General features: G+C 47.8%; 5 protein-coding genes across 5 annotated transcripts; 3 read left to right on the top strand and 2 right to left on the bottom strand.

Annotated features, from left to right (window-relative positions):
• The first annotated feature begins 2,577 nt into the window (after nucleotides 1–2,577).
• On the top strand, nucleotides 2,578–7,790 carry L228DRAFT_260603 (putative ABC transporter). The gene is made up of 11 exons (XM_018334273.1): nucleotides 2,578–3,161; nucleotides 3,237–3,319; nucleotides 3,372–3,823; nucleotides 3,883–4,226; nucleotides 4,292–4,535; nucleotides 4,600–5,195; nucleotides 5,274–5,640; nucleotides 5,700–6,012; nucleotides 6,085–6,719; nucleotides 6,792–7,255; nucleotides 7,325–7,790. Exons 1-11 carry the CDS (start codon nucleotides 2,605–2,607, stop codon nucleotides 7,746–7,748), a joined length of 4,479 nt encoding a protein of 1,492 aa, XP_018189400.1. The 5' UTR covers nucleotides 2,578–2,604; the 3' UTR covers nucleotides 7,749–7,790.
• A 1,431-nt stretch (nucleotides 7,791–9,221) lies between these two features.
• Nucleotides 9,222–10,469, bottom strand: L228DRAFT_282524 (short chain dehydrogenase/reductase family protein). The gene is made up of 2 exons (XM_018336010.1): nucleotides 10,028–10,469; nucleotides 9,222–9,889 (listed from the first exon to the last, which is right to left on the bottom strand). The coding sequence occupies exons 1-2, from the start codon at nucleotides 10,284–10,286 to the stop codon at nucleotides 9,369–9,371; spliced, it is 780 nt and encodes a 259-aa protein (XP_018189399.1). The 5' UTR covers nucleotides 10,287–10,469; the 3' UTR covers nucleotides 9,222–9,368.
• Nucleotides 10,470–11,084: 615 nt separating this feature from the next.
• Nucleotides 11,085–12,781, top strand: L228DRAFT_282523 (putative FAD-dependent oxidase; the record flags this gene model as incomplete). Its single annotated transcript, XM_018336009.1, has 4 exons — nucleotides 11,085–11,318; nucleotides 11,384–11,600; nucleotides 11,666–12,437; nucleotides 12,507–12,781. The coding sequence occupies 4 exons, from the start codon at nucleotides 11,085–11,087 to the stop codon at nucleotides 12,748–12,750; spliced, it is 1,467 nt and encodes a 488-aa protein (XP_018189398.1). The 3' UTR covers nucleotides 12,751–12,781.
• An 874-nt stretch (nucleotides 12,782–13,655) lies between these two features.
• L228DRAFT_282522 (oxidoreductase) lies at nucleotides 13,656–15,006 on the bottom strand (the record flags this gene model as incomplete). Its single annotated transcript, XM_018336008.1, has 3 exons — nucleotides 13,656–14,474; nucleotides 14,532–14,589; nucleotides 14,669–15,006. The coding sequence occupies 3 exons, from the start codon at nucleotides 15,004–15,006 to the stop codon at nucleotides 13,740–13,742; spliced, it is 1,131 nt and encodes a 376-aa protein (XP_018189397.1). The 3' UTR covers nucleotides 13,656–13,739.
• Nucleotides 15,007–16,353: 1,347 nt separating this feature from the next.
• Nucleotides 16,354–24,083, top strand: L228DRAFT_210265 (putative polyketide synthase; the record flags this gene model as incomplete). The annotated part of the gene is made up of 7 exons (XM_018329844.1): nucleotides 16,354–17,268; nucleotides 17,331–17,544; nucleotides 17,602–17,714; nucleotides 17,781–18,213; nucleotides 18,272–22,604; nucleotides 22,663–23,137; nucleotides 23,193–24,083. The coding sequence occupies 7 exons, from the start codon at nucleotides 16,354–16,356 to the stop codon at nucleotides 24,081–24,083; spliced, it is 7,374 nt and encodes a 2,457-aa protein (XP_018189396.1).
• Between the last annotated feature and the right edge of the window lie 329 nt (nucleotides 24,084–24,412).

Genomic DNA, 24,412 nt, shown 5'->3' with positions numbered 1-24,412 from the left:
ATCTAGCATTCCTTTGTTTACATTGAGTTGATTAACATGTCCTCCCCTATCTGAAGGGGTGAAGCCAAATGGATCAGGCTTTCTGATAGGAGTATAGACTTGGATAATTGCTTCCTTGGCTTGCTGATAGGTGAAAACACCATTATCTAGTAGTCATAAGGAGACCAAGGTCTGTTTAGCTTCATCACAAAGCCCTGCCACCATCTGGTGAGTGAGCATATGCATGGTCTCTGCATCTGTGTATCTGGCTAACAAGGCTGCCAGTTCCAGGTATTCCTGAATAACCATAGTTCCCTGCTGCAGGTTCATGATTTGGGTATGAAGTTGAAATTAGTTTGTCTTTGGTTTAAAGTCCTCATGGAAGTACTCAACCAAAGTCTTCTAATCCTTCTTCATATCCTCCTCCAAGGTTCAGAACCACTTTAATGCATCCCCATGTAGGTTCTGTTGAAAGAGGATTCTTGAATATTCATCTTGGTGGTTCTCAGGGATGCCTGACAATTGGACAGCCAACTGTATTTCTTCCAAGTACTCCACTGTATCTTCCAACTCATTTTGAGCTCCTATGAACTTTGAAATGCACATTTGCAATTCCATCTTGGTGGACAGTAAAGTTGTATTGTCAATTAACAATGTAGTATTGGTTGATTCAGAACAAGAGTCCCTGAATTGCAAAAATTCAAGGCCCATTGATAGTGGTCTATTGCTAGTCCTTGTAGGACTTAGCTGAGGGGTAGATTGTAAGGTGGTAATCAGTATTTGGAGTTTGTATAGTTGTCAAGGTGATGGCAATCAAGGCAATTCTGGTAAAGGAGATTCAGGCAACACACCCTCCATCTAAGTATTGCAGCAGACATATGTTGATGGGCTCTAAACAGAGCTGTGAAAGATCATAATGTAATTAGGGGAAAAAAATGAGTAAACAAATCAAACAATGACAAAGGTTGAAAATCCCTGTATCAAATGCCCAATAGAGAGGCTGTTCTACACACTAAGCTACCACCCTGCCTTCAGCTTCAAGATGCAGGATAACTGATCAGTGGGTAGTTGGGCTATTGGTAGAATGGGTCACACTATCATATATCTGAACACAGGAGAATCTTCAATGATATGTAAATGGTAGAATGGGGAGATGCTAGTTTTTTTCATAAAAATCTCTCAGGTCTCCCAAAAAGTGGGAATATCCCAGCTTTTTATGGAGCATAGATATAAGCTAATCATGGATTATGGTTAAGCCATTATCCATTATCCTTTTGCAATAGCAACTGTGGTAGCGATAGAAGCAAGAGCAAGCGTTAAACAAAAGCAATTCCATCCTTAGTCATGCATGCCCCCCCCACAGTACGTTATGGGGGGCCTAAGATAACCTTCCTAATTGAGGTTAGGCTCTCGGGAAGTCGAGTATCCGGCTATCCGGGATTCCTTCAAAAGGGGATTCCGACAAGTGAAGAGTGAGTCAGGAAGCGAAATGGGAACCCCTGTTTGATTCATTACTTTGATAGGGGAAGTTGAGGAAAGCGAGGCACAGTCAAGCAATGTTGGTACCGTACGAGGTCGTACAGAGCTTTTCCGTACTCTGGCCGTTTCATCTGAAGGCTTTTTCTTCAGAAGCGATCCGGAGGAAAGAGGTTCCGTAAACTAACGTTCGCTAAGCCACTCATCCGCCATGCTGACTCTTTCACACGTTGCTCCTGATCAGCTCTGGGGAATTTTGTTTCCCAAAAGGGACATGGATCGCAAATCCCCAAGGTCATTACGGAGTAGTAGAGAGCACGGATGCCCCCTCATCCGGGATTCCCCAATCAATTCGTGCTGTGACTTGGCAGCAGTCCGCTTCTTCAGAGCTGCCTAAGGTGCGAAGGTGCTTATTGCTAGAAAACGCCCTGGTGCTGAGAGGAGTGACTCCTAAGCGGGCACTACGAAGAGTAACCTTACCGTAGTAAGGGTTTGTAACTAATTTGGATGACAATGCTTTGACACAGAGACCGTCCGCCAAGGACCAATCCCTCCGGACGGACGAATCGCGGGCGAAAGATGGACCCAAGGTTTGACTTCCCCCCCCCCCATTCGCTAAGTTATCAGAAAAAGATTCCGCCCCGGCCTTACGCGATCGGTGGAACAGAATCTCACATCCTTCCCGGGGACCCTTTTTCGGCTTGGACCTTTCCAGTCTTCCGTTCCGTCAACAATACTCGTAATAATAATGTCTACGTATTTTCCCATAAGGCATCTGAAATTCATCTTTTGATGATACATATACCCGCCCAAATACCCTTTAGCCACTGTTTCCTTGTAGAGACCTTGTTGCCCTTGTGCATCTTTCTTTTTTCTTCAACCCATCTTCTTTCCTGTCTTTCATTCTAGATTCATTTGACAACCGTCTTGATCCTTTCCTTCAAAAGATCTTCCTTTGCCTCGCTACATTACTCTGCCAGGCATATCTCGACCCTCGCGATCGATTCATCTACCTCATCTCAGTCCGAATAGACCAGTGCACGCCCGCTACATTCGAAAACCTTAATCAGCTTCAACTACCGCATTTAACCGTTTTTAATCCTTTCATTGATTCCTTCAGCTCGCCATTAGTTGCATGGCACAAACCACATGTCTTTAGTAGGGAATGTGAACATGGAGGGGGATGACCCCTCCAGGGCAACCGCCCAAGCCGCTTCTCGCCTACAACATGGCGGCGAGATTGGACGAGAGCCGTCATACTCCAGCGAGTCGAGTCCCGACGAAATAGATGAGAAGGCCCAAGAAGAGGAGCGTGCCAGCCGAATCCAGAGCCTGGCCCGGCAACTGACGACCGGCTCGACCGCAGGACCAGTCGATCTGTTTCACGGAAACCGAGATCCGCAACTAGACCCAAGTTCCGAGGATTTCAATCCCAAAGCTTGGTATCGTGCCCTCTTCCAGATCTTTTCTCGCGACCCTGAAAAGTTCCCCCAGCGGACGGCCGGTATTGCTTTTCGAAACTTGGGCGTCTACGGCTTTGGCACGCCCACCGACTACCAAAAAGATGTGGGCAATGTCATTCTCGGAGCCGTTGGAATTGCAAAGAATTTGCTCGGAATCGGAAAGCGGAAGATTCAGATTTTGAGAAACTTTGAGGGGCTGTTGGACAGTGGCGAGATGCTCGTTGTCCTGGGTCGACCGGGAAGGTATGCTAGAGGCCCCATCTTACACCTCTTTGAGCATCCGAACTTTTTTTTACTAACAATCTTTCTTGCGTGCAGTGGATGCTCAACTTTATTGAAGACCATTTCTGGAGAGACGTACGGTTTCCAGATCGACTCAGAATCTTATATAAATTATCAGGGCAAGTCTTGTTGGTTAAAAGAAAAAGAAGGGACCCCGCTGACAAAAATCAGGTATCTCCGCAAAACAGATGCATGGGCAGTTTCGAGGCGAGGCCATCTATACCGCTGAAACCGATGTGCATTTTCCTCAATTGACCGTTGGTCAAACCCTATCCTTTGCCGCTCGCGCCCGCGCCCCTCGTCATAGTGTTGAGGGTCTTTCCCAGCGCGAATACTCCGAGCACATGAAAGACGTCATGATGGCCATGTTTGGTCTCACACACACTGTCAACACGCGTGTTGGAAATGACTTCATTCGCGGTGTCAGTGGTGGAGAGCGAAAACGTGTGAGTATCTCGGAAGCTGCGCTGAGCGGCAGTCCAATGCAGTGCTGGGATAACAGCACCCGTGGCTTGGATAGTGCCAACGCGATTGAGTTTTGTAAAACTCTCCGTCTATCCACGGAGCTCGCTGGTACCACGGCATGTGTGGCAATCTACCAGGCTCCTCAATCCGCCTACGATGTAAGTCATTGCCTCTCAACTTGTTGGATTGCTCCAGATATGCTGAACAGTTGAAATAGATTTTCGACAAGGTTATTGTGCTCTATGAAGGCCGTCAGATCTATTTTGGCCATACGACTGAAGCCAAGGAGTTCTTCACAAATATGGGATTCGAATGCCCAGACCGACAAACAACGGCCGATTTCTTGACATCGTTGACCAGCCCGGCTGAGCGCATTGTTAGGCCGGGATACGAGAATAGGGTGCCTAGAACTCCTGACGAATTTGCCGCTGCCTGGCAAAACAGTCCGGAGCGGGCGCAACTCCTGCGAGATATTGAAGAGTACGAACGCAGATTTCCGATTGGCGGCGAGCACTATGAACAATTTGTTGCGTCGAGACGAGCGCAACAAGCCAAGCACCAGTAAGTATCCGTCACTCTCACATGTGCATCATCTCGGTGGGCGATTTGCTCATGGATGGATTTAGGTCAATCAAATCTCCATACACTCTTTCGGTACCCCAGCAGGTAGCCCTTTGCATGGACCGTGGCTTCCAACGTCTTCGGGGTGATATGAGTCTAACCTTGACCTCTGCCATCGGTAATTGTATCATGGCCTTGGTCATTGGTAGTGTGTTCTACAACCTCCACGATGACACAGGCAGCTTCTATTACAGAGGAGCCTTGCTCTTCTTCGCCATTCTCATGAATGCATTTGCAAGCTTTTTGGAGGTAACAGTGCCCATGCCATCCTTGACAAATAATACGCATCAATGCTGATTTCCTGTTCTTGCAGATCTTGACATTATATGCACAACGTCCAATTGTCGAAAAACATGCACGATATGCGCTTTACCACCCATTTGCCGAGGCTATTTCGTCAATGCTTTGTGATTTGCCAAATAAAATCATCACGGCCATTGTGTTCAACCTGACGCTCTATTTCCTGACAAACCTACGTCGAACACCGAGCGCTTTCTTCATCTTCTTCCTCTTCAACTTTGTTGTTACGCTTACAATGTCCATGCTTTTCCGGACTATTGGCTCTCTATCGAAAACGCTTGCGCAAGCCATGGCGCCGGCGGCACTTCTAATTCTCGCACTGATCATCTTCACTGGCTTTACGATTCCAACTCGCGACATGCTTGGATGGTCGCGATGGATCAATTATCTCGATCCTATCGCATACGCCTTTGAAAGCTTAATGGTCAATGAATTCCACCATCGGCGCTTCCCCTGTGCCCAATTTATCCCGTCAATGGGTCCTTATGACCATGTCGGGGCTTTGAATCATGTTTGCTCTACGACTGGATCTGTTCCTGGTCAAGGGTTCGTGGAAGGCGACGCCTATATCAATACCAGCTTTAAGTATTACAGGAAGAATCTCTGGAGGTAAGTTTTTTTTTTTTTTTTTTTTTTTTTTCCCCGGGCATTACAAGACTTGAACCTGTCGCTCAAAATTCTCTATAGGAATCTTGGCATTCTCTTTGCCTTCATGGTGTTCTTCTGTGGCGTCTATCTTTTCGCAACCGAGTACGTCGCTGCTCAGAAATCAAAGGGTGAAGTTCTTCTGTTCCGACGGGGCCACAAATCGGCAGTCACGAAGAAACGGTCTGTCGATGATGAAGAATCGGCGGAGCATGTGGCAACCTCTCCTGGCGCAGCAGTTGAAAAAGGCGGACATGGCTCAGAAGACGCCGTTGCCACGATCCAGAAACAAACTGCCGTTTTCCACTGGTCAGATGTGTGCTACGACATCAAGATCAAGGGCCAACCTCGAAGAATCTTGGATAATGTGGATGGATGGGTCAAACCTGGAACACTGACCGCTTTGATGGTGAGAGCTCCTCGAATGGTCATTTTTAACAATCTATCGCTAAAATGTAATACAATCAGGGTGTTTCGGGCGCCGGCAAAACAACGCTTCTAGACGTACTCGCTACGCGTGTAACCATGGGAGTTGTTTCGGGTGAGATGCTAGTAGATGGTCAACATCGCGATGCATCCTTCCAACGTAAAACTGGTTATGTTCAACAGCAAGATCTACACCTTGCCACAAGCACCGTTAGAGAGGCTCTTAATTTCAGCGCACTTCTCCGCCAGCCCGCTAGTACGCCACGAGCTGAAAAACTGGCATATGTCACTGAGGTCATTAAACTTCTGGAGATGGAAGAATATGCCGATGCCGTCGTTGGTGTGCCAGGTGAAGGTATGTAAACCCGATTTCTGCGAAACTCCTGATTGCACCGGTGCCCATACTCATTACTTCCCTTACTTCTAGGTCTCAATGTCGAACAACGCAAGCGTCTTACGATTGCCGTCGAACTGGTTGCCAAGCCTCAGCTCCTCCTCTTTCTGGATGAACCTACTTCGGGTCTGGACAGTCAAACATCATGGTCTATTTGTGATCTCATGGAGAAGCTTACCAAACACGGTCAAGCTATTTTGTGTACCATCCACCAACCTTCGGCCATGCTGTTTCAGCGATTTGATCGTCTCTTGTTCCTCGCCAAAGGAGGAAGGACTGTCTACTTTGGTGAAATTGGCAAGAACTCGTCTACCCTGACAAACTATTTCGAGAAAAATGGCGCCTCGCCCTGCCCGCCTACGGCAAACCCTGCTGAATGGATGTTGGAAGTTATCGGCGCAGCACCGGGTTCACACAGCGATGTTGATTGGCCCGTGGTCTGGAACGAGAGCCCAGAGCATGCTGATGTTAAGCGCCAACTTGCTGAGATGAAGGAAGAGCTCCCAAAGACTGCTTCGCCTGTTTTTTCGACGTCTGACAAGCTCAGCTATCGGGAGTTTGCTGCTCCTTTCTCGGAGCAATTCATGGAATGCAGTAAACGTGTGTTTTCTCAGTACTGGAGGACTCCCAACTACATTTACTCGAAGCTCGCTCTATGTATTTTCACCGTAAGTCTCTTGGCCAGATGCAAGGTGTTTGACTGTGAATGGGCGTCTTTCTGACTTTTCTGTTCGATATAGGCTCTTTTTATTGGTTTCTCATTCTTCAATGCCCCAAACAGCATGCAAGGATTGCAAAACCAAATGTTCGCCATTTTCATGTTGATGACCATTTTCGGTAATCTGGTTCAGCAGATCATGCCACATTTTGTCACTCAGCGCGCGCTTTATGAAGCTCGTGAACGGCCAGCCAAGTGCTATTCATGGAAAGCCTTTATGCTCTCCAATATTCTTGTTGAGTTGCCCTGGCAAACTCTCATGGCTGTTATCATGTTCTTCTGTTGGTATTATCCGATTGGCATGTATCGCAACGCAATCCCTACGCATGCCGTCCACGAACGCGGGGCTCTGATGTTCCTCTACATCTGGGTGTTCCTCTTGTTTACCTCGACTTTTACACACATGATTGTCGCTGGTATTGAGCTTGCCGAAACCGCAGGAAATGTCGCTCAGCTTCTATTCTCATTGACTTTGATCTTTTGCGGGTACGTTTCCCCGAATGTGGAATTTTTTTCTGTCATTAGATATATCAAGCTAACGTTTTGTGCAAACAGTGTTCTTGCTGGTCCAACAGTTCTTCCTGGTTTCTGGATCTTCATGTATCGCGTCTCCCCGTTTACCTATATGGTGAGCGGCATTTTATCAACTGGTGTGGGCAACACGAAAGTCGTGTGCTCAGACATTGAACTGGTTCACTTTGAACCCCTTTCGGGTCAAAGTTGTGGCCAGTACATGAAAGATTACATTCGCGGTTTTGGCGGATATCTGACGAACCCAGACGCGACGAGCGGCTGCAATTTCTGCCAGGTTTCCGAAACAAACATTTTCTTGAAGCAGGTCAGCTCCGACTTTAGCGATCGTTGGAGGAACTTTGGCCTCATGTGGGTCTATGTTATCTTCAACATTGCCGCCGCCCTCTTCCTCTACTGGCTTGCCCGTGTGCCCAAGAAGTCCCGGGGCAAGAAGAAGGAGGAATGAAGTGGTGGATTGGAGTTTTTTTTTTTTTTTTTTTTTTTTTTTTTTCTTATTATCTTCTTTCATTTTTCTTTTTTTTTCTGCATAATTTTTCCTCTTGCTGTATTCGTGCAGCATGTAATATGATAGGCGCGTCTTCGGATTTTTCTTTTTCTTCTCTTTTATTTTTTTTACTTTTTTTACACCCCTGTTCTTGGTTTCACGCAGGAGGCAATGTCCCTTTCTTTTTCGAAACCGCATTCCGCATATAATCTAGCGTTAGAAATTCCCTGCTCCTTTATCGAGTAGCGCATATTTAGATTGGGCGGCATAATAGATGCATTCAATTCAAAAAAGTTTCAGAACAGCATTTGGTCCGGGAATGTGTTGATGGGGTGTGGGATGTATCATGTGTTTAATCGATCGTGTAAGGTATCGAATGTGCTATACAATTATACTGTTTCACATTCAGCTGTACGTACCTAAGGTAGTTGACAAGGAGGGGAGCAGGCGAAGGATACAAAAAAGAATAATATGACTTTTTACACGAGTATACCCCCCAAATCCAAAAACTTTACAAAAATGTACAATGTACCCAATATATATATATATATATATACATGTGCTATTTATTGTGGTATATGTTACAACTTACAACTTACCTGCTATACAATAAATTACTACAGTACTATTTATTTGTGTTGCCCCATAATACTATATACCCTGAAATCTTTTGTGTAATTATTCTCAGAATATCAGATATACCCATAGAATTACGCTCTCCTACAGGCGGCAGTTACTGTGGTGTACGGTCCGCTACAGGCTACAGTTATATCATTGGGACTATGGTCTACTTAATTTCGAGAAAGAGGATGCAGGAATCCGGGATATATATAGAGTGACAGTCTATAACTCTATCATGGTTCATGGTTCATGGTTCACGGTTCATGGTTCATGGTTCACCAAATTACATACTGTATGATAGTCCTTCAATTGTACTATTACTACTGCTACATGCTCCCGCAGGGCCACAACACCTACAATGCCTCTGCTAAAGTAGCAAGCCTAAGCACCAGAGGCCAGGGCACTCTCTTTGACAGTACGTTACTACGATCTCCTAGGAGTCAGGACACACTCTAGGATAATGGGTCGACTTTCAAGAACATTATTTACTTTATTTACAGGGGTGTGTCGCAGACTCACTGTAATTACATGTATTTCCAAGGACCATGGTCCATAGATATATCTCAGTAATTAGAAAAAAGTTGTTAGGGTCAAAAATCAAGATGGTATATAGTAGTTAGTAGTAATAAATCTTTTAGAAATAGAGGGTATACCACTACAGTAAATAGCGTGTAATTTGAAAATCGGGTACAATTTTTTACAAGAAATAGAATTTGGGGGGTAATACTCAAGGGCCAAGTTAAAAGTCAAAGAATATATTACTTCACCAAATCCGGTCCGACCAAATTTTGGTAAATTGCTTTTTTTATTTTTGCTTGCTAATTTAATTGGCTTTTTGGGTGAAATTGCGAATTCGAGCCTGCTGCCTACGGTGTATATGACAGTAAAAATATCTGAATATTTGGTGTGCCCTGCCTCTTCGTTCCTGACCCTGCAAAAGTAGTTTCTGTGAAGATATATCTACCAGGGAACAATTTTCATCTCGCCATCTGCAAACTCCCAGTACGACCCCCCTTCATACTTGTCGGTATCGTCGGCAAGCAGGTGCACGGCCACCTCTGCTCCCTCCTCGGGAGACCTGCCATTTGGCCAGTAGTTTGTGAATGCCGTCTTGAGCGGGCCAGGCGCGCAGACGTAGAATTGAATACGCGGCTTGCCACCCGATTTATCGGCGTCAGCTTCCACGCGGTCGTTCTCGGCAACCTGCATGTGCACCGTGAGGCCGTTCATGCCGATCTTGCTGGCACCGTACGGCGGGGAGCGGCCCATTTTCTTGGTCAGAGAGTTCTGGATGCTGCCCAGGCCGGAGGAGATGTTGATGACCTTGGGGGCGGAAGACTGGTAGAGAAGAGGAGTGAAGGCAGTGGTGACGAGGGCAACAGAAGTGATGTTGACATTCAGAATTTCATTGTAGGCGTTTCGAGCCGCTGAGAGGTCGTCTTTGGATGGAAGACGGATGATACCGGCGTTGTTGATCAAGACTGTTTAGCAAGTGTTAGTAATTTATTGTTATCGTTTATAATATTGTTGTTTTTATTATCGTGAAGCATGAGGTAGTGATTAATGGTAGTGGGTGGCAATAGCGTTGGAATAAAGTATGTAATGAGAAGCAGGCATACCATCTAGTCTTCCATAGGTCTTGGTAACATGGTTGACCGCGGCGGTAATCTGCTGGTTATTGGTGACGTCCAGCTGGACCAAATCAATCTTGGCAGTCACGCCCAGGTCTTTGAGTTTCTGGACCGCCTGTTGACCAGCATTCAGATCACGGCTGCAAAGGATATAGGTGTTTGTTGGGTGGCGCAGCCCAGCAACCTGGAGGATGGCAAAACCCAAGCCCTGGTTGGCACCAGTACAGAGGATTACTTTTTCAGACATGATTGAACAAGAATATTTGGCAAGTGTTCAAATAGCTTGGACAGTTAGAGAGAGAGAAAGAGGAAAAGAAAAAAAAAAGGTACGGAAGGGGCATCGGATGTGTCATTGCATTGAGGATTGTCTCTCTTAAAAATCAGCTACGGAGAGGAGAGGAGAGGATGAAAGAGACATGACGGAGTTTACTGTTTGGTGGAGTTAAGCCAGGAAGCAACAGGCAGAGAAAGGTGGAGACAAGCAAATGTGCCGTGCAGAGGAAGCAAAGAAAATGGAATCAAATCCATAGCAAGTTCGTGGATTACTAAGCCAATATCATCCCTGTATGCCAAACGATCTATTATCAATTTACCATATTCAAAAGACATGGATATGTCAATATTCAGTTGGCTATGGTAAGCCACTCTTGACGCTGGAGATAATAAAGTATGTATGTATACGTAAAAGAAACAATCTTCAGCTGGACATGGTCCACCACCCTTGACCTTGTCACCTTGTGATACTTGACTTTGTGGATAGCAAAGGATGCTTGTACAACTAAAGGAATTAGGATTCAGCTGGACATGGTCCATTACGCTTGACTCTGTGGATATCGAATTGATGCTTCTCCAAGTGAAGCGGATTCAGCTGAACATGGCCCGCTACTCATGACTTTGCGGATAGCAAAATATATGCGTACGAGTAAAAGGGATCAAGATGCAGGAGTTTGCAGCTCTATTAACCCATGAATCCATGATATAAAGACATGGTTCACTGCTGTTAACACCCAGTTGAAAGGGTCGTCTATATCACTCATCACCAGAAATGCATTCTTTCACGTCCTGGTTGCTGGTCCTTGGTTGTGCGTTGCATCTGCATATCGTTTCAGCCTTGGTCCCTTCCGCCAATCTTTCCTCTGTCTTGTCATCTCTACACCTCAATCTCTCGCCTGCGACTGAGATCTTTGACCCTAATGAGACCCAACGGTGGACAACCCATGATGCTCCTACATATGTTGTAGGGGTGAGGCCTGCCACGGAGGTGGACGTTCAGAATCTGGTAGGTTGATCGGAGCCAATAAGTGATTGTGGGGACCCTTATTCTGAGACGTTCCAATTCCATAGGTCGTGTTCGCTGCTCTGCATAGGATTCCGTTTCTTGCGACTGGTGGAGCTCATGGCTTTACAACCTCTTATGGTGCCCTTCACAATGGAATCCTGCTTGACCTCAGTCAGTTCCGGACTGTATCTGTGGATGCAGATGCCAATACCATGACCATTGGTGCAGGAGTCCGGTTTGGGGACGTGTATGAGCCTCTCTACAATGCTGGAAAGGAAATTAGTACGTTCTTTGCTCCCTTTATTTGTTTCCCTTGTCATGCTGACTACTTCATTTCTGCCAATTAGCTACCGGTACCTCCTCATGCGTGGGCATGTTGGGAGCCACCCTGGGCGGTGGTGTCGGTCGATATAACGGAATTCATGGGATGATCTTAGATGCACTGATCAGCGTCCGGCTGATAACGGCAGCAGGTGAGGTTGTAACAGCATCGACAATGGAAAACTCCGACCTCTTCTGGGCTGTTCGTGGGGCTGGCTTCAACTACGGGATCGTCATCGAAGCCACCTACCGAGTCACGGATCTAACGTCCCAGTTGGTTGCTAACGCCGACTTCAACTTTCCACTCAACGCAAGTACCGCCATCATGTCGTATCTGAAATCCTTGGAGACGGAAATGCCCGAGAAGTTGTCTCTCATTGCTCTCGTCAGCTATGTGGCCGAGTATGGCGGACTGACTTTTACACTGAACGCGGCCTATCCGGGGCCAAAAGAGGAGCTGGTCCAGCTGCTGAATCCACTGCTTGACAAAATCGCCCCACTCCGCCAAAACATCTCCGTTGTTCCCTGGAAGGACCTGACATACGCGGGTTTCTTTGCCGCCGAGCCGAGCATGGCTGCCTGCGTCAAGGGATTGTATCGGAACGTGTACGGCGGAAGTGTTCAATCCTACAATATTTCCAGCTTTGATTCCTTTTTCCATGACATGCAGGGATTCTACTCAAAGTACCCAGATGCTCAGAGCAGCGTGTTTTTCATTGAGCAGTTTTCCCGAAACAAGACAATGTCCTTCTCTGCCGGCTCCACTGCTTATCCTTACCGGGATATCACGGCCCACCTGTATTTCCCGCCTTCCCAACTACCTCCACCATGAATTGACAGAGGATCCTTGACTAACAAATCAACCAGGCTGTGGAATTTCGGCTACCCCGCCGGATCGCTGGAAGATACCGTCAATGAATTTGCCGTGAGTGCTCGCGCTTCTCTCCAGGCTAGCAGCGGCTTCTCTCCCCAGCAGATTTACGTCAACTACGGCCATGGAGACGAATCGCCAGACGTTCTTTACGGCGCGCACAAACTTCCGAAATTGCGCAGCCTCAAGCAGCTTTGGGATCCCGAAAATGTTTTTCGATTTAATCACCCTTTGGTTTAGTGCCTTGTGCATACCTAGTCTGTTGGGCATATAGATATCTTGGGTAGCTATGGCAAATTTTATTGGAAGATGGACGGTTTCTGTATGTAACTCGCGAGATGGGGAGTAGATGATCTCAGCTCGGATGTAATTTTTTCCGCTCTATACTTTCGAAGACCCATCCAAGCTTCCAGGAGTTGACCAGGGCTCAGTTTTTCATTCGGGGATATTCCTGGAACAGAGCGCCAACTAGTTAGCTGATTATTTAATTTCCGAATTTGCTGGGATCGCATGAGGCTTAAAAGAGAAGGTGTGCCGTGGCAGCGTTATACTCGCTCCCTTCCCGTAACTACTAGCCACTAGCAGTGCAGGGAATAAAAAGTGTATGACTAGTGGGGCGGCAGAAATAAGCTGTTTCCAACCACTCTAATATTAATTTCTCCGAGCGAGTAATAGAGCTAGACAGACATAAGATTATTGTTCATTAAGTTATTAATATAATCTATAGTCGGTCAATTGGTTATCTTTTCTATCAAAAGGATACAGAAGCCGAGACAAATGAACGAAGCGGACGAGGCATGATATGATGTCGGCCTTCTCCGTATGGCTTGTGCTTGGAAAAAAGAAAAAAAAAAAAAGAAAAAAAAAAAGTCTTGTAGTGTGACACATAGTATAGAATAATTCACTCTAGAATTCCTTATCTCTGACCACGTGTAAAATTTGTTTGCCCAAAATAAAGTGCTTTTTACGGAGTCTCATTCTTCGGAGTATGTACCTGTAAATGTTAAATTAGAGTCCCTGGGCATTAGACCTGGTATAGACTGTTTATGTCTATTGCCGTTGCAACTAGGTACGTCTATAGTGTGTAGCACAATATTAAACAAAGAATATTACCATTGTATACTAAGAGTAACACTAAAATCCGTCTACCGATTATGGACCGGGCCGCTGCTCGGGCCGTGCAAGAGTCTAACCATCAATATCACTAGGGCCTAGGTAGGCAGGATTGGTCAATGCTTGAAAGTCAACACCTCCTTGTCCTCATCACGCTTCTTGAGCAGTCTCTCCAGCCCCAAGATCTTGCTTGTTCCCCACTCTTCACTCGTCAGCACCGGTGCATTCCTCTGCTCTTCAGTCTGCTCAGGGATCAACGGACTGTCTGTGAATGGAACCATTGGCAGCTGATTGTTGGGCCGAGTTCCAATCAGCACACTGTATTTGTCAAACGGCGCCTGCTTGCCAGGCGCCCGAACCACCCGATGCAGACCTGACTTGAGCACCTTGTTCGTTAGAATCTCGATTGCGTCTCCCAGATTGACAATTGCCGTTCCCGGGATCGGCTTAACCCATCTCCAGCTGTCTTCGGTCACCTTTTCCGGGCCGATCCAGGTGGCGTCGGGCGCAGGGATCTGCAGGCCTCCCAGCCAGGTGAAGAGAATGGCGAGACTAATGGCATCCTTGTGGGCGGGAAAGGTGAGTTGGTCAACCGTCTTGCCTGGCTTGACGCCCGTGTAGCGTAACAGCCGCAGGAAATCGCTCGACGGGTCTGCCAACTGGTGGGCAGAAGTAATGGTCCCTGTCTTCAGCTGCAGAGCGTCTTCCAGTACGCTGAATATTACATTGGCTAGTCTGTTGCCTTGGGACATTGTCGTACGAAACAGATCCACGTGCGGGGCCAGCCAGGGAGGAAGTCGAAAATTCTTCTCGTGCTCGCTTGGTGGAGAAAACATTTCCGTCATCGGAATCTATACATTCTATCAGCTTGATTCCTTATCTTTTTGGTTGTAAGCCAGAAACTGTACATTAATAGTCTCACTGTATCGAGGTTCCCCATCCGGTAAAACATCTTTGGTAAAGTAGCTAAAAAGATCAGACTCTTACGTATGAAAAAAAGGGGGCAAAGTTTTTTTGGTCTCTGGTTGAAGCATTTCTGACTCACCCCATGTCAAAAACTCCAATCCGCTCTCTCGTCTTGAACGATTTCTTTTCCTCCATGGACTTATTGGGGAAAATACTCTGGCCGAGTCGACAACAGCTTACTACATCTCGTAGCATCTGCAGACCTTCGGGATGGTCCGTCAAGTCTAGATAGAAGAATCCTGGATCCTGACAGATTTCAAACATCCGCTGGGTCTCTGTCTGGTCTTTTTCCAGAAGCTTAGCCAGCGAGATGGTTTTCAACTCGATAATGGGCACATCGTCTGGAAAAGGAGCGGGGTAGAGGCCGCTCATGTCGATGCCGGCAACATTGTGTTCCACGAGTTTGTTGGAAGACATTGTGGATGTGATATTTTGCAAGAAATTCTCTTGACTCAGATAGTCGGATAATACAAAGTAAACAATTGAAGAGGAGATGGTATGATTGATTTTCGGGATATTCGAGATAGATCCAGAGCCGTAACGGCTCTTATGTATGCCATCAATCGGAAAGGGTTACAGGCAATAAGACATACAAGTAAAATACCACACAATTCAGATGAACATAATATCGGAATTGGACGGATGGCCTTTGTCCGGTCTCGCGATGTTGATTTGGAAAAAAGAGATCGTGGATGACGTGCCTCTTTCCCCTCCTTCCAACCTCCTAAACTGTGCATCATCAAAATCCTGGAAGACGCAAAAGTACGGGCTGAAAGGCGGACGCGTCAGACCTAATTGGAGTTGATTGTAATATGACGGTTGACCGGAATGCCAGTCCCACTTCGCTCTGCTGAGTTCCCAGGTTGTGATGGAAAAAGTGTTAACATGAAGAGATTGCTTGCTGCATATAGAAACGGTGTAAATGCAAGCATTCATCACCATGTATCTCTGCAAAATCGCAGATTGAATGTTATGATTGGCCCATAAGACCACCTGCTTCACTCAGTGGATCTCCTTGGCCCCTCTCAAATTGATAATAATAATAAGAGATTGTTTCCGATCAGATCAGCTCAGCCAGCCACAAATACACATGGGATAATGCATGTGCGGGTCCTTGAAGTACATGGAGTGGTAGTTTTTGGTCGTAGTGCATATGTTTCCACAAATTTAATCTTATGAGTAGAAAACACAGATGCTTCGTGGCGTCTTTCGGCGATCCCGATGCTCTTCCCTGCCAACGGTCTTGTGTTGAAGGATCCATAGATCCATCCATCAATCAATCAACTGTAGAAGATAGATCTCCGGATGGTGAGAATATGCAGCCATCATTGACAAACCTGTTTCATGTAGCATCTCCACATAGATGCTCTCTCTATTGAATAGGTGGAATGGCTGATACAACTCAGCTGATGAGACAATGGCATTGCAAGCGTCATGCACACAAGGGACTCGGTGGATTCGTATGGATGATTTCATGAGAGCTTTAGTACGTGATGCTCAATGACAAGCAAAGCTACTCAAAAGACATGGCTGAACTAGATTTAGTGTCTATATATACCTCGATATTGAAGACTACCAAAGTTCTATACCAACTTCTTCTATACGAACTGTCTTGCTTCTTTTATCATTTTTTCTTTTTGATCTCACCGGATCCTTCTTCATCTGATCATGCCTGTACCGCTTCTAGTCAAACCCCAGGAGACCAACGGGAATGGGATCAATGGACACTCGAATGGTCTGGTCAACGGCCAAAGTCACCGTGGCATGACAGACCAGATTGCCATCTGTGGTATTGGAATGCGCCTTCCAGGAGGCATTAAATCACCAGATGCATTTTGGGATCTGCTGGTGAACGGTAGAGATGCACGTGGGCCAGTTCCTTCTACCAGATATAATACGGAAGGATTCAACGACTCCCTCGGGGGTAAGGAAGCAATCAAAACCAGATATGGTTACTTTATCGAGGACGACCTGACCACCCTGGACACATCCTTTTTCTCATTGACAAAGAATGAGCTCGAAAAGTGCGATCCACAACAACGCAAGTTGCTCGAGGTGACTCGCGAATGTCTGGAGGACGCCGGTGAGGTCAATTATCGAGGCCAACTCATTGGCTGTTACGTAGGGACCTTTGGTGAGGATTGGCTGCAGATGAGTGCCAAAGAGTCGCAACATTCCGGGGGATACATCATGACCGGCCATGGAGACCTCATGATCGCCAACCGAGTCTCGTATGAATACGATCTCCGCGGTCCTAGCCTGGTTATCAAGACTGGTTGCTCTGCTTCCCTTGTTGCCCTTCACGAGGCCTGTCGAGCGCTGCAACGTGGTGATGCCAACGGGGCCGTCGTTGCTGGCACCAACTTGATTATGGGCCCAACAACCACGGCTGCCATGACCGCTGAGGGCATTCTCTCCCCTGATGGGTCGTGCAAGACGTTTGATGCCCATGCTGATGGGTTTGCCCGTGCAGAGGCCATTTCGGCGATATATATCAAACCGCTTGAGACTGCCATACGGGACGGAAACGTCATCCGCGCTGTGATTCGAGCCACCGGCACCAACAGTGACGGCAAGAGTCAAAGCTTGATGAGCCCCAATGGCAAGGCCCATGAATCTCTGATGCGAAAGGTATATCAGGATGCGGGCCTGGATCCGTCAGAGACGGCATTCGTCGAGGTATTTATGTTACTGACCCCCTCCCTTAAATAAGCCACCATTGTTAACGACGAAGATATCAGTGTCACGGAACCGGAACTCCCACTGGTGACCCCATTGAGACCACCGCAGTCGGAAATGTATTTGGCAACAAGGGTGTCTATATTGGCTCAGTCAAACCAAACGTTGGCCATTCCGAAGCTTCTTCGGGCATTTCGAGTCTGATCAAGGCAGTGCTGGCACTGGAACACAACACCATCCCCCCCAACATCAAGTTCTCTTTGCCAAATCCGAAAAGTAAGAGTTATCCTGCCACATTGCAGAGGAAACTGATTCACTGACTGGCTTTAATAGTTCCTTTTGCTGAAAAGCAATTAAAGGTTCCTCTGGTTCCCACGCCTTTCCCGGAAAATCGGGCGCATCGCATCAGTATCAACTCATTTGGAATTGGCGGTGCGAATGCCCATGTAGGTCACTTTCTAAAATTGTTTTTCCAAAGAACCTTCCTTTCCCAATTAACCCAGCTAATCTAGGTCATTCTTGACTCTTTTTCTCGGGACCCAGTTCAATTGGAAACCCAGAGGAAAACGGTCAAACCGGAACTGCTGCTCTTCTCGGCCAATACACAGCCTTCCCTGGCAAAAAAACTCGACCAATATCAGAAGTTTGCACAGGAAAACCCGCACTGCGCTGCAGACCTCGCGTATACTCTGGCAATCCGTCGAGAAAATCTCCCTCACAGGGCCTTTGCAGTCTTGGACAATGGCACCTTTGCTGAGACTTCTGGATCAGTCAAAGCAGCAAACCGTGCCCCCGAGGTGACGATGATATTTAGCGGCCAGGGTGCTCAGTGGGCTCAGATGGGCAAAGAACTCATTGAAACCGATGCAAACTTCCGCTCTGATATCAGTAAAATGGATGGATTTCTGCAGAGCTTCAAATATGCCCCCGAATGGACGATATTAGGTAGGCGGTCCCCTTTTCTACAGCCTCATAGAGATGGGCCATTTTGACGGATTTTTAGGCGAACTCGAAAAGCCCAAGGAAAGCAGTCAGATCAACCGTGCAGAACTGTCTCAGCCGCTGTGCACCGCGGTCCAAATTGCTCTGGTCAATCGGTTCCTCGCCGCGGACGTCAAGCCTAGTGCCGTAATCGGCCATTCCAGTGGTGAAATTGCAGCTGCCTATGCGGCTGGTATCATTCCTCTGGAAATAGCTATGATTGTTGCATACTATCGTGGCTATGTGACCACCAAGATGGCCCCCTCGGACGGAGGAATGGCAGCCGTCGGCTTGAGTGCGGCCGAGGTCTCTCGATACTTAGTTGATGGAGTTACCTTGGCCTGCCAGAACAGTCCATCCAGCACAACAATCTCCGGCGACGGGGCCAAGGTCGAAGAGGTTCTTTCCGCTGTGCGGAAAGCCGCACCGGATGCGTTTGCCAGACGGCTGGAGGTGAATATGGCATATCATTCGCACCACATGCAGTCTTTAGCCAGCGAGTATTGTAGTCTCATCAAGGCAGAGATGGCACGACACCCCAACCTCGCTGCGCCCAAGCAAAGGGCTGATTTCATATCGAGCGTGACTGCGGAACCTATAGAGGATCCAACTTTCTTTGGCCCAGAGTATTGGGTCGCCAACCTTACCTCCCCTGTTCTCTTTTCGCCAGCCGTCACCAGTCTCCTCAAATCCTCCAAGCAAGATGGCGTCTTCTTGGAAATTGGCCCTCACTCGACTCTCGCGGGTCCGTTACGACAGATCACCTCCGCTGAGTCCCGGCCCTGTGTCTATGCCGCTGCAATGATCCGGGGTAAGAATTGTGCGCATAGCCTTCTCTCGGCGTTTGGGAGATTATTCCAAGAAGGAATAAGCATTAATTTTGCCTCCTCCTTGTTTTCAAGTGGCGGAAAACCTCTTTCGGGACTGCCTACGTATCCGTGGGACCATGGCAATTCGTACTGGTACGAAAGCCGCGTGTCGCAAGCATGGCGATTCCGCAAATTCGCTCACCATTGCCTGTTGGGAAGTCGCGTACCGGAAACACCAGAGATGGAGCCGCTGTGGAGAAATATGCTGCATTTGGAGCATGAGCCCTGGCTGGGGGACCATAAGATTCGCCAGGATGTGGTGTTTCCTTTTGCGGGCTATATCGCCATGGCCGGTGAGGCAATAAGGCAGATTGACGGCACAGATCATGGGTTCAGTGTTCGACATGTTGTTGCACAGACAGCTCTTGTCCTGACAGAGTCAAAGCCGGTTGAGATGCTGACTGGGCTGCGCCCGCGCAAACTGACGGATTCTGATGATAGCGAATGGTATGACTTTACCATCATGTCGTACACCAATGATACCTGGATCAAGCACTGTAAGGGACAAATCAAAAAGCTTGAGAAATCTATTCCAGCCAGTGGCCCCAGACCAGACACACTACCTCGCCGTGTTGAACCAGCCCGGTTCTACGATGCAATGGCCAACGTGGGTATCGTATACGGCCCCGAGTTTCAAGGCTTGACCAACATTACCTCCTCAACTAAAGAAGGGCTGGCCACTGCTGAAATTGTGAGGAAGAATCCTTCTCATCAAGAATCGCCGTTTTTCATCCATCCAACTTGTATCGACGCATGTCTCCAGCTTCTACTTGTTGCGATGGCAAAGGGCCTCGGTCGAAACTTTGATCAGCTATCTGTTCCAACCATCATTGAAGAGCTTGAGATTGCTCGTGGAGCAGATAAGATGCAGGCCATTGCATGGAAACCAAAGGACAACCCTCAAAGCGCTGGGGTGGAATGCGTCGTAGATGGGACGACAGTGTTTCGAATGGCGGGACTTCAACTCACGCCGCTTGATGACGACAGACTCCTTGAGGAAACTAGCAATGATGTACATGCTGCTGCACGACTAGAGTGGTTTCCCGATTACGACTTTATAGATGCCGGCTCCTTGTTCAAACCCCCCGTGTCGGACAGAGCCGAGACCCGGTTGCAGGAGGAAATGACCCTCCTCTGTATTCTGGAATCGGCAGAAAAGATTGCAGGATGCCAGCCATGCCAGCCGCATTTTGCTAAATTCAGAGACTGGCTGAACCGTGAAATCGAGCGGGCAAAGAGCGGAACGTACACGCTCGTTGAAGACTCTAAGCGCTATGTGACTTTGTCTGCAGAGACGCGACGTGAAATGATCACGAACCGATTCAATCAACTGATGCAAATGAACAAGCAAGCCGTTGCTATCGGCCTTCTGCGAATCTGCGATAACATGAAGCAGATTTTCACGGGACAGGCAGACACTCTTGATATCTTGATGCAAGACAATGTGCTCACAGAGATCTACAACGTGGTCAGCTTTGGTCACAGTGATTTCGTGCGGTTTTTGAGCAATACTAGGCCAACACTGCGGATCCTAGAGGTCGGAGCAGGCACAGGGGGCACCACAGAGCTGATTCTGCGCGATTTGGTTGACGAAGGGGGGTTGCCTCTGTATTCCACGTACACCTTCACTGATGTTTCGGCTGGCTTCTTCCCTCAGGCCAAGGACCGATTTGCTTATGCTTCGAACATGGAGTACAAAGTGTTTGATATCTCTCAGAGTTACGCGGAGCAAGGGTTCGAGCCAGGAACGTATGATCTCATTTTTGCTGCCAATGTCATCCACGCTACGCCCATTCTTCAGGATACCTTGAAGAACCTGCAGCCACTGCTGCGCCCTGATGGACTGCTGGTAATGACCGAACTCTGCGCGGTCGTTCGAGCTCCCAACTATATCTTTGGAAATTTCTCCGGCTGGTGGTTGGGTGAGGCTGATAATCGGCCGTATGAGCCGTATATCCCTGTGTCCCGTTGGGATGTTGAACTCAAGGCCGCCGGCTTCACTGGTGTGGACACTGCCGTATATGACGAAGAAGAGCCCTACCAATACTGTGCAGCTATCGTGTCGAAGCCTGCTCCTAAGCTGGCAGTACAATCTCAGGAACCCAAGGCCACCATCCTCGCCGCACGTCCAGACACTGGTATAGCTCAGTCCCTGGTGGCCGGTCTGGAGCGGTCTGGTGTCACAGTGACCACCTGCCAACTGGGAGATGCACTGCCTGAAGACCAAGATATAATCTCCTGTCTTGATCTGGAGTTAAACTTTTTCGAAAACATTCCCGCAAACCGGTTTGCTGCATTCCAATCGCTTCTCAAGTCAATTGGTTCCCAGAAAATCCTCTGGCTCACAAGCCCGGTCCAGATCCAGTGCAGAAATCCCCGTTCTGCACAGACAATCGGTGTGGCCCGAACAATTCGATCAGAACTGGCCATGCCCTTCTTCACTCTTGAGATCGATGGTACAGAAAGCAAATTCACGGACCTGGTGTTTCGAGTATTCAATAAAATTTGCAAAGAGGAGAATCACAATGAACTGGCTGCTGACAAGGAATTCGCTGTGCACGAGGGAACCATCTGTGTAGGAAGATACCATCCTTTCTCGTTGACCAACGAGCTCTGCGAGAAGAGCAAACAAGGGGTATCCATTACGAAGACTCTCACAATCGGCAAGCCAGGCCTTCTCGAGACATTGCACTGGCTGGACCAAGGTCTCCCAGAGAACCTTCAACATGATCAGGTTGATATCAAAACTCAAGCAATTGGACTCAACTTCCGAGACATCGTATTTGCCATGGGTATCATTCCCGCGGTAGCGGACGGTTCTATTCCTCTGGGTCTGGAGGCTGCGGGTATTGTCCAAAGAGTTGGTTCCAAGGTCCAAGGGCTGGCTCCAGGGGATCGGGTCATGGCATTGGCTCCTCATGGATGCATCACGGCCAATGCCATTCTACCCGCCTCTTTGGTTGTCAGGATCCCTGATCACCTGAGCTTCGAAGAAGCGGCCACGCTTCCCATTTGCTTCACGACCGCCATGCGAGGCTTGATCGATATAGGCAGATTGGAAAGAGGCCAGACGGTTTTGATCCATTCCGCGTGTGGTGGTGTTGGTATAGCTGCCATCCAAATTGCGAAGATGATCGGCGCCGAGGTATTCGCGACGGTTAGCACCGAGGAGAAGATCACCTTCCTGGTCGAGAACTATGATATTCCACGAAGCCACATTTTTAACTCCCGTGACCAGTCATTTGTCGCTGGGCTCATGCAGGAAACAGGCGGCCGTGGTGTTGACTTGGTACTCAACTCACTGTCTGGTGAACTGCTGCATGCATCATGGAAATGTGTGGCCGAGTACGGTATGATGGTTGAACTGGGCAAGCGTGATTTGGTGCGATACGGACAACTAGATATGCAACCTTTCCTGGCCAACAGAAGTTACAGTTGCATTGATATTGCTCAATTTATCCGAGAGCGACCTGGACATATGGGAAGGTAAGCATGATCATGATACAGATCAGGATGATACGAACAGCCAACTAACATAATGTAGAATGTTAAAAAGTCTCGGTGTCCTCTTGCAACAAGGTCTCCAGCCTATCCGGCCTATAACTATCTTCAGTGGAGAGGAAGCATGCCAAGCCTTCCGTTATCTCCAGAAAGGAACACATATCGGAAAGGTCGTGTTGTGCATGCCGAAAGACGTGTCTTCCATTCCATCATCTCAAAATCCTCATCGGATAAAGTTAGATCCAACGGCGACATACTTACTCGTCGGCGGTTTGGGAGGTCTGGGAAGATCTCTAGCTACATGGCTGGTGGAATCAGGGGCCAGACACCTGACCTTCCTCTCCCGGAGTGCTGGAGTGTCTGAAAAGAGCAAGGAGATTTTTAGGGAACTCGAAGCTATGGGATGTTCAGTAAAAGCCGTCGCAGGAGCTGTTGAAAACATGAACGATGTGATGAAATCCATTCGCGTCTCAAATGGTCCTATAAAAGGAGTTCTTCAACTAGCAATGGTGCTTCAGGTATGCGTCCAACTTTTCCATGAGAGCTTTTTAATTTATCTCACTCAATGAATAGGATGCACCCATCGTCGACATGGAATGGTCTGCGTGGCAAGCCGCCAGTCGACCGAAGATCGACGGTACCTGGAATCTCCATGAGGCTTTCAAGGGTCAATCGCTGGATTTCTTCTGGCTGGCCAGCTCACTGGTAACGGTCGTCGATCAGCCCGGTCAAGGCAATTACAATGCCGCGAATACCTTTCTTGAGGCCTTCTGCCAGTACCGGCACAGCCAAGGTCTTCCAGCATCCGTGCTCAACATCTGTCCCATTGACGGTGTCGGTTTTGTAGCCGAAAATCCCATCGCCAGACGAAACATGAGGGCACAGGGGCTGTACTTCCTGGGTGAAAGGGAATTCCTTGACTATATCGAGGCCAGCATCCTCAATTCCCATGCAGAACTGCCCGCATCGTCAGGTCCATCGATATCCCCTCCATTGTCCTGGAAAAACCCCGGACAGCTTCTCATGGGTCTCCGATCCGAGCTTGATCTCGATGACCCCAATAACCGCACCAACTGGCGTCGTGACCGTCGCATGGGCATTTATCATAATGTCCACAAACAGACTGGCGGCGAAACAAGCGAAAACTCCAACGTCCTCAAGTCCTTCCTCACCCGAGCCACTGATGATCCGTCTCTCCTCACCGACGCGGACAACGTGGGTTTTCTGGCTCATCAAATCGGGCACAAAATCTACGATTTCATGCTGAAGCCTGATGAAGAAGTTAATACCAGTCTCAGTCTCGGACAGATGGGGCTGGATTCGTTGATGGCGATTGAATTGCGGAGATGGCTGAAACAGACCATGGGATTGCAGCTCAGTGTGTTGGAAATTATGGGAACAGGCTCTTTGATCAAATTAGCTGCGGCAATTGCGGATCTTTTGAAGGCTAAATTTATGACCTAGTTGTATCAATCAGGCTGCGGAATGAGTTGAGATCGGGTCAGGTAAGGCCCCAAAAACCCGACTGCTTGACAAACTCCCGGATTGAGTTGGGTTATAAACAACTTACCTATAACTATATCATAATAGACCTTTTAATAACTAAAGTACATACAACAATTTTGCAAGCGTGGGGGTGGAAACGCTGAATATATGCCATCACCATGCAGGAAGGCTGAGAGAATGTGTCAGCTTGCGCCACCACCATTGCGGCTTGGATTCAATAAGACTGCTGAATAGAATAGTGGATGCTTTTATATGATCTTGCGCCGGCAGCCTGCATCATCTGCTTA

The sequence above is a fragment of the Xylona heveae genome (genome assembly GCF_001619985.1).
Source record: "Xylona heveae TC161 unplaced genomic scaffold L228scaffold_4, whole genome shotgun sequence".
Lineage (NCBI taxonomy): Eukaryota > Fungi > Ascomycota > Xylonomycetes > Xylonales > Xylonaceae > Xylona > Xylona heveae.
Note: the sequence above shows the minus strand (reverse complement) of the source record. Positions and strands in the feature narration are given on the sequence as shown.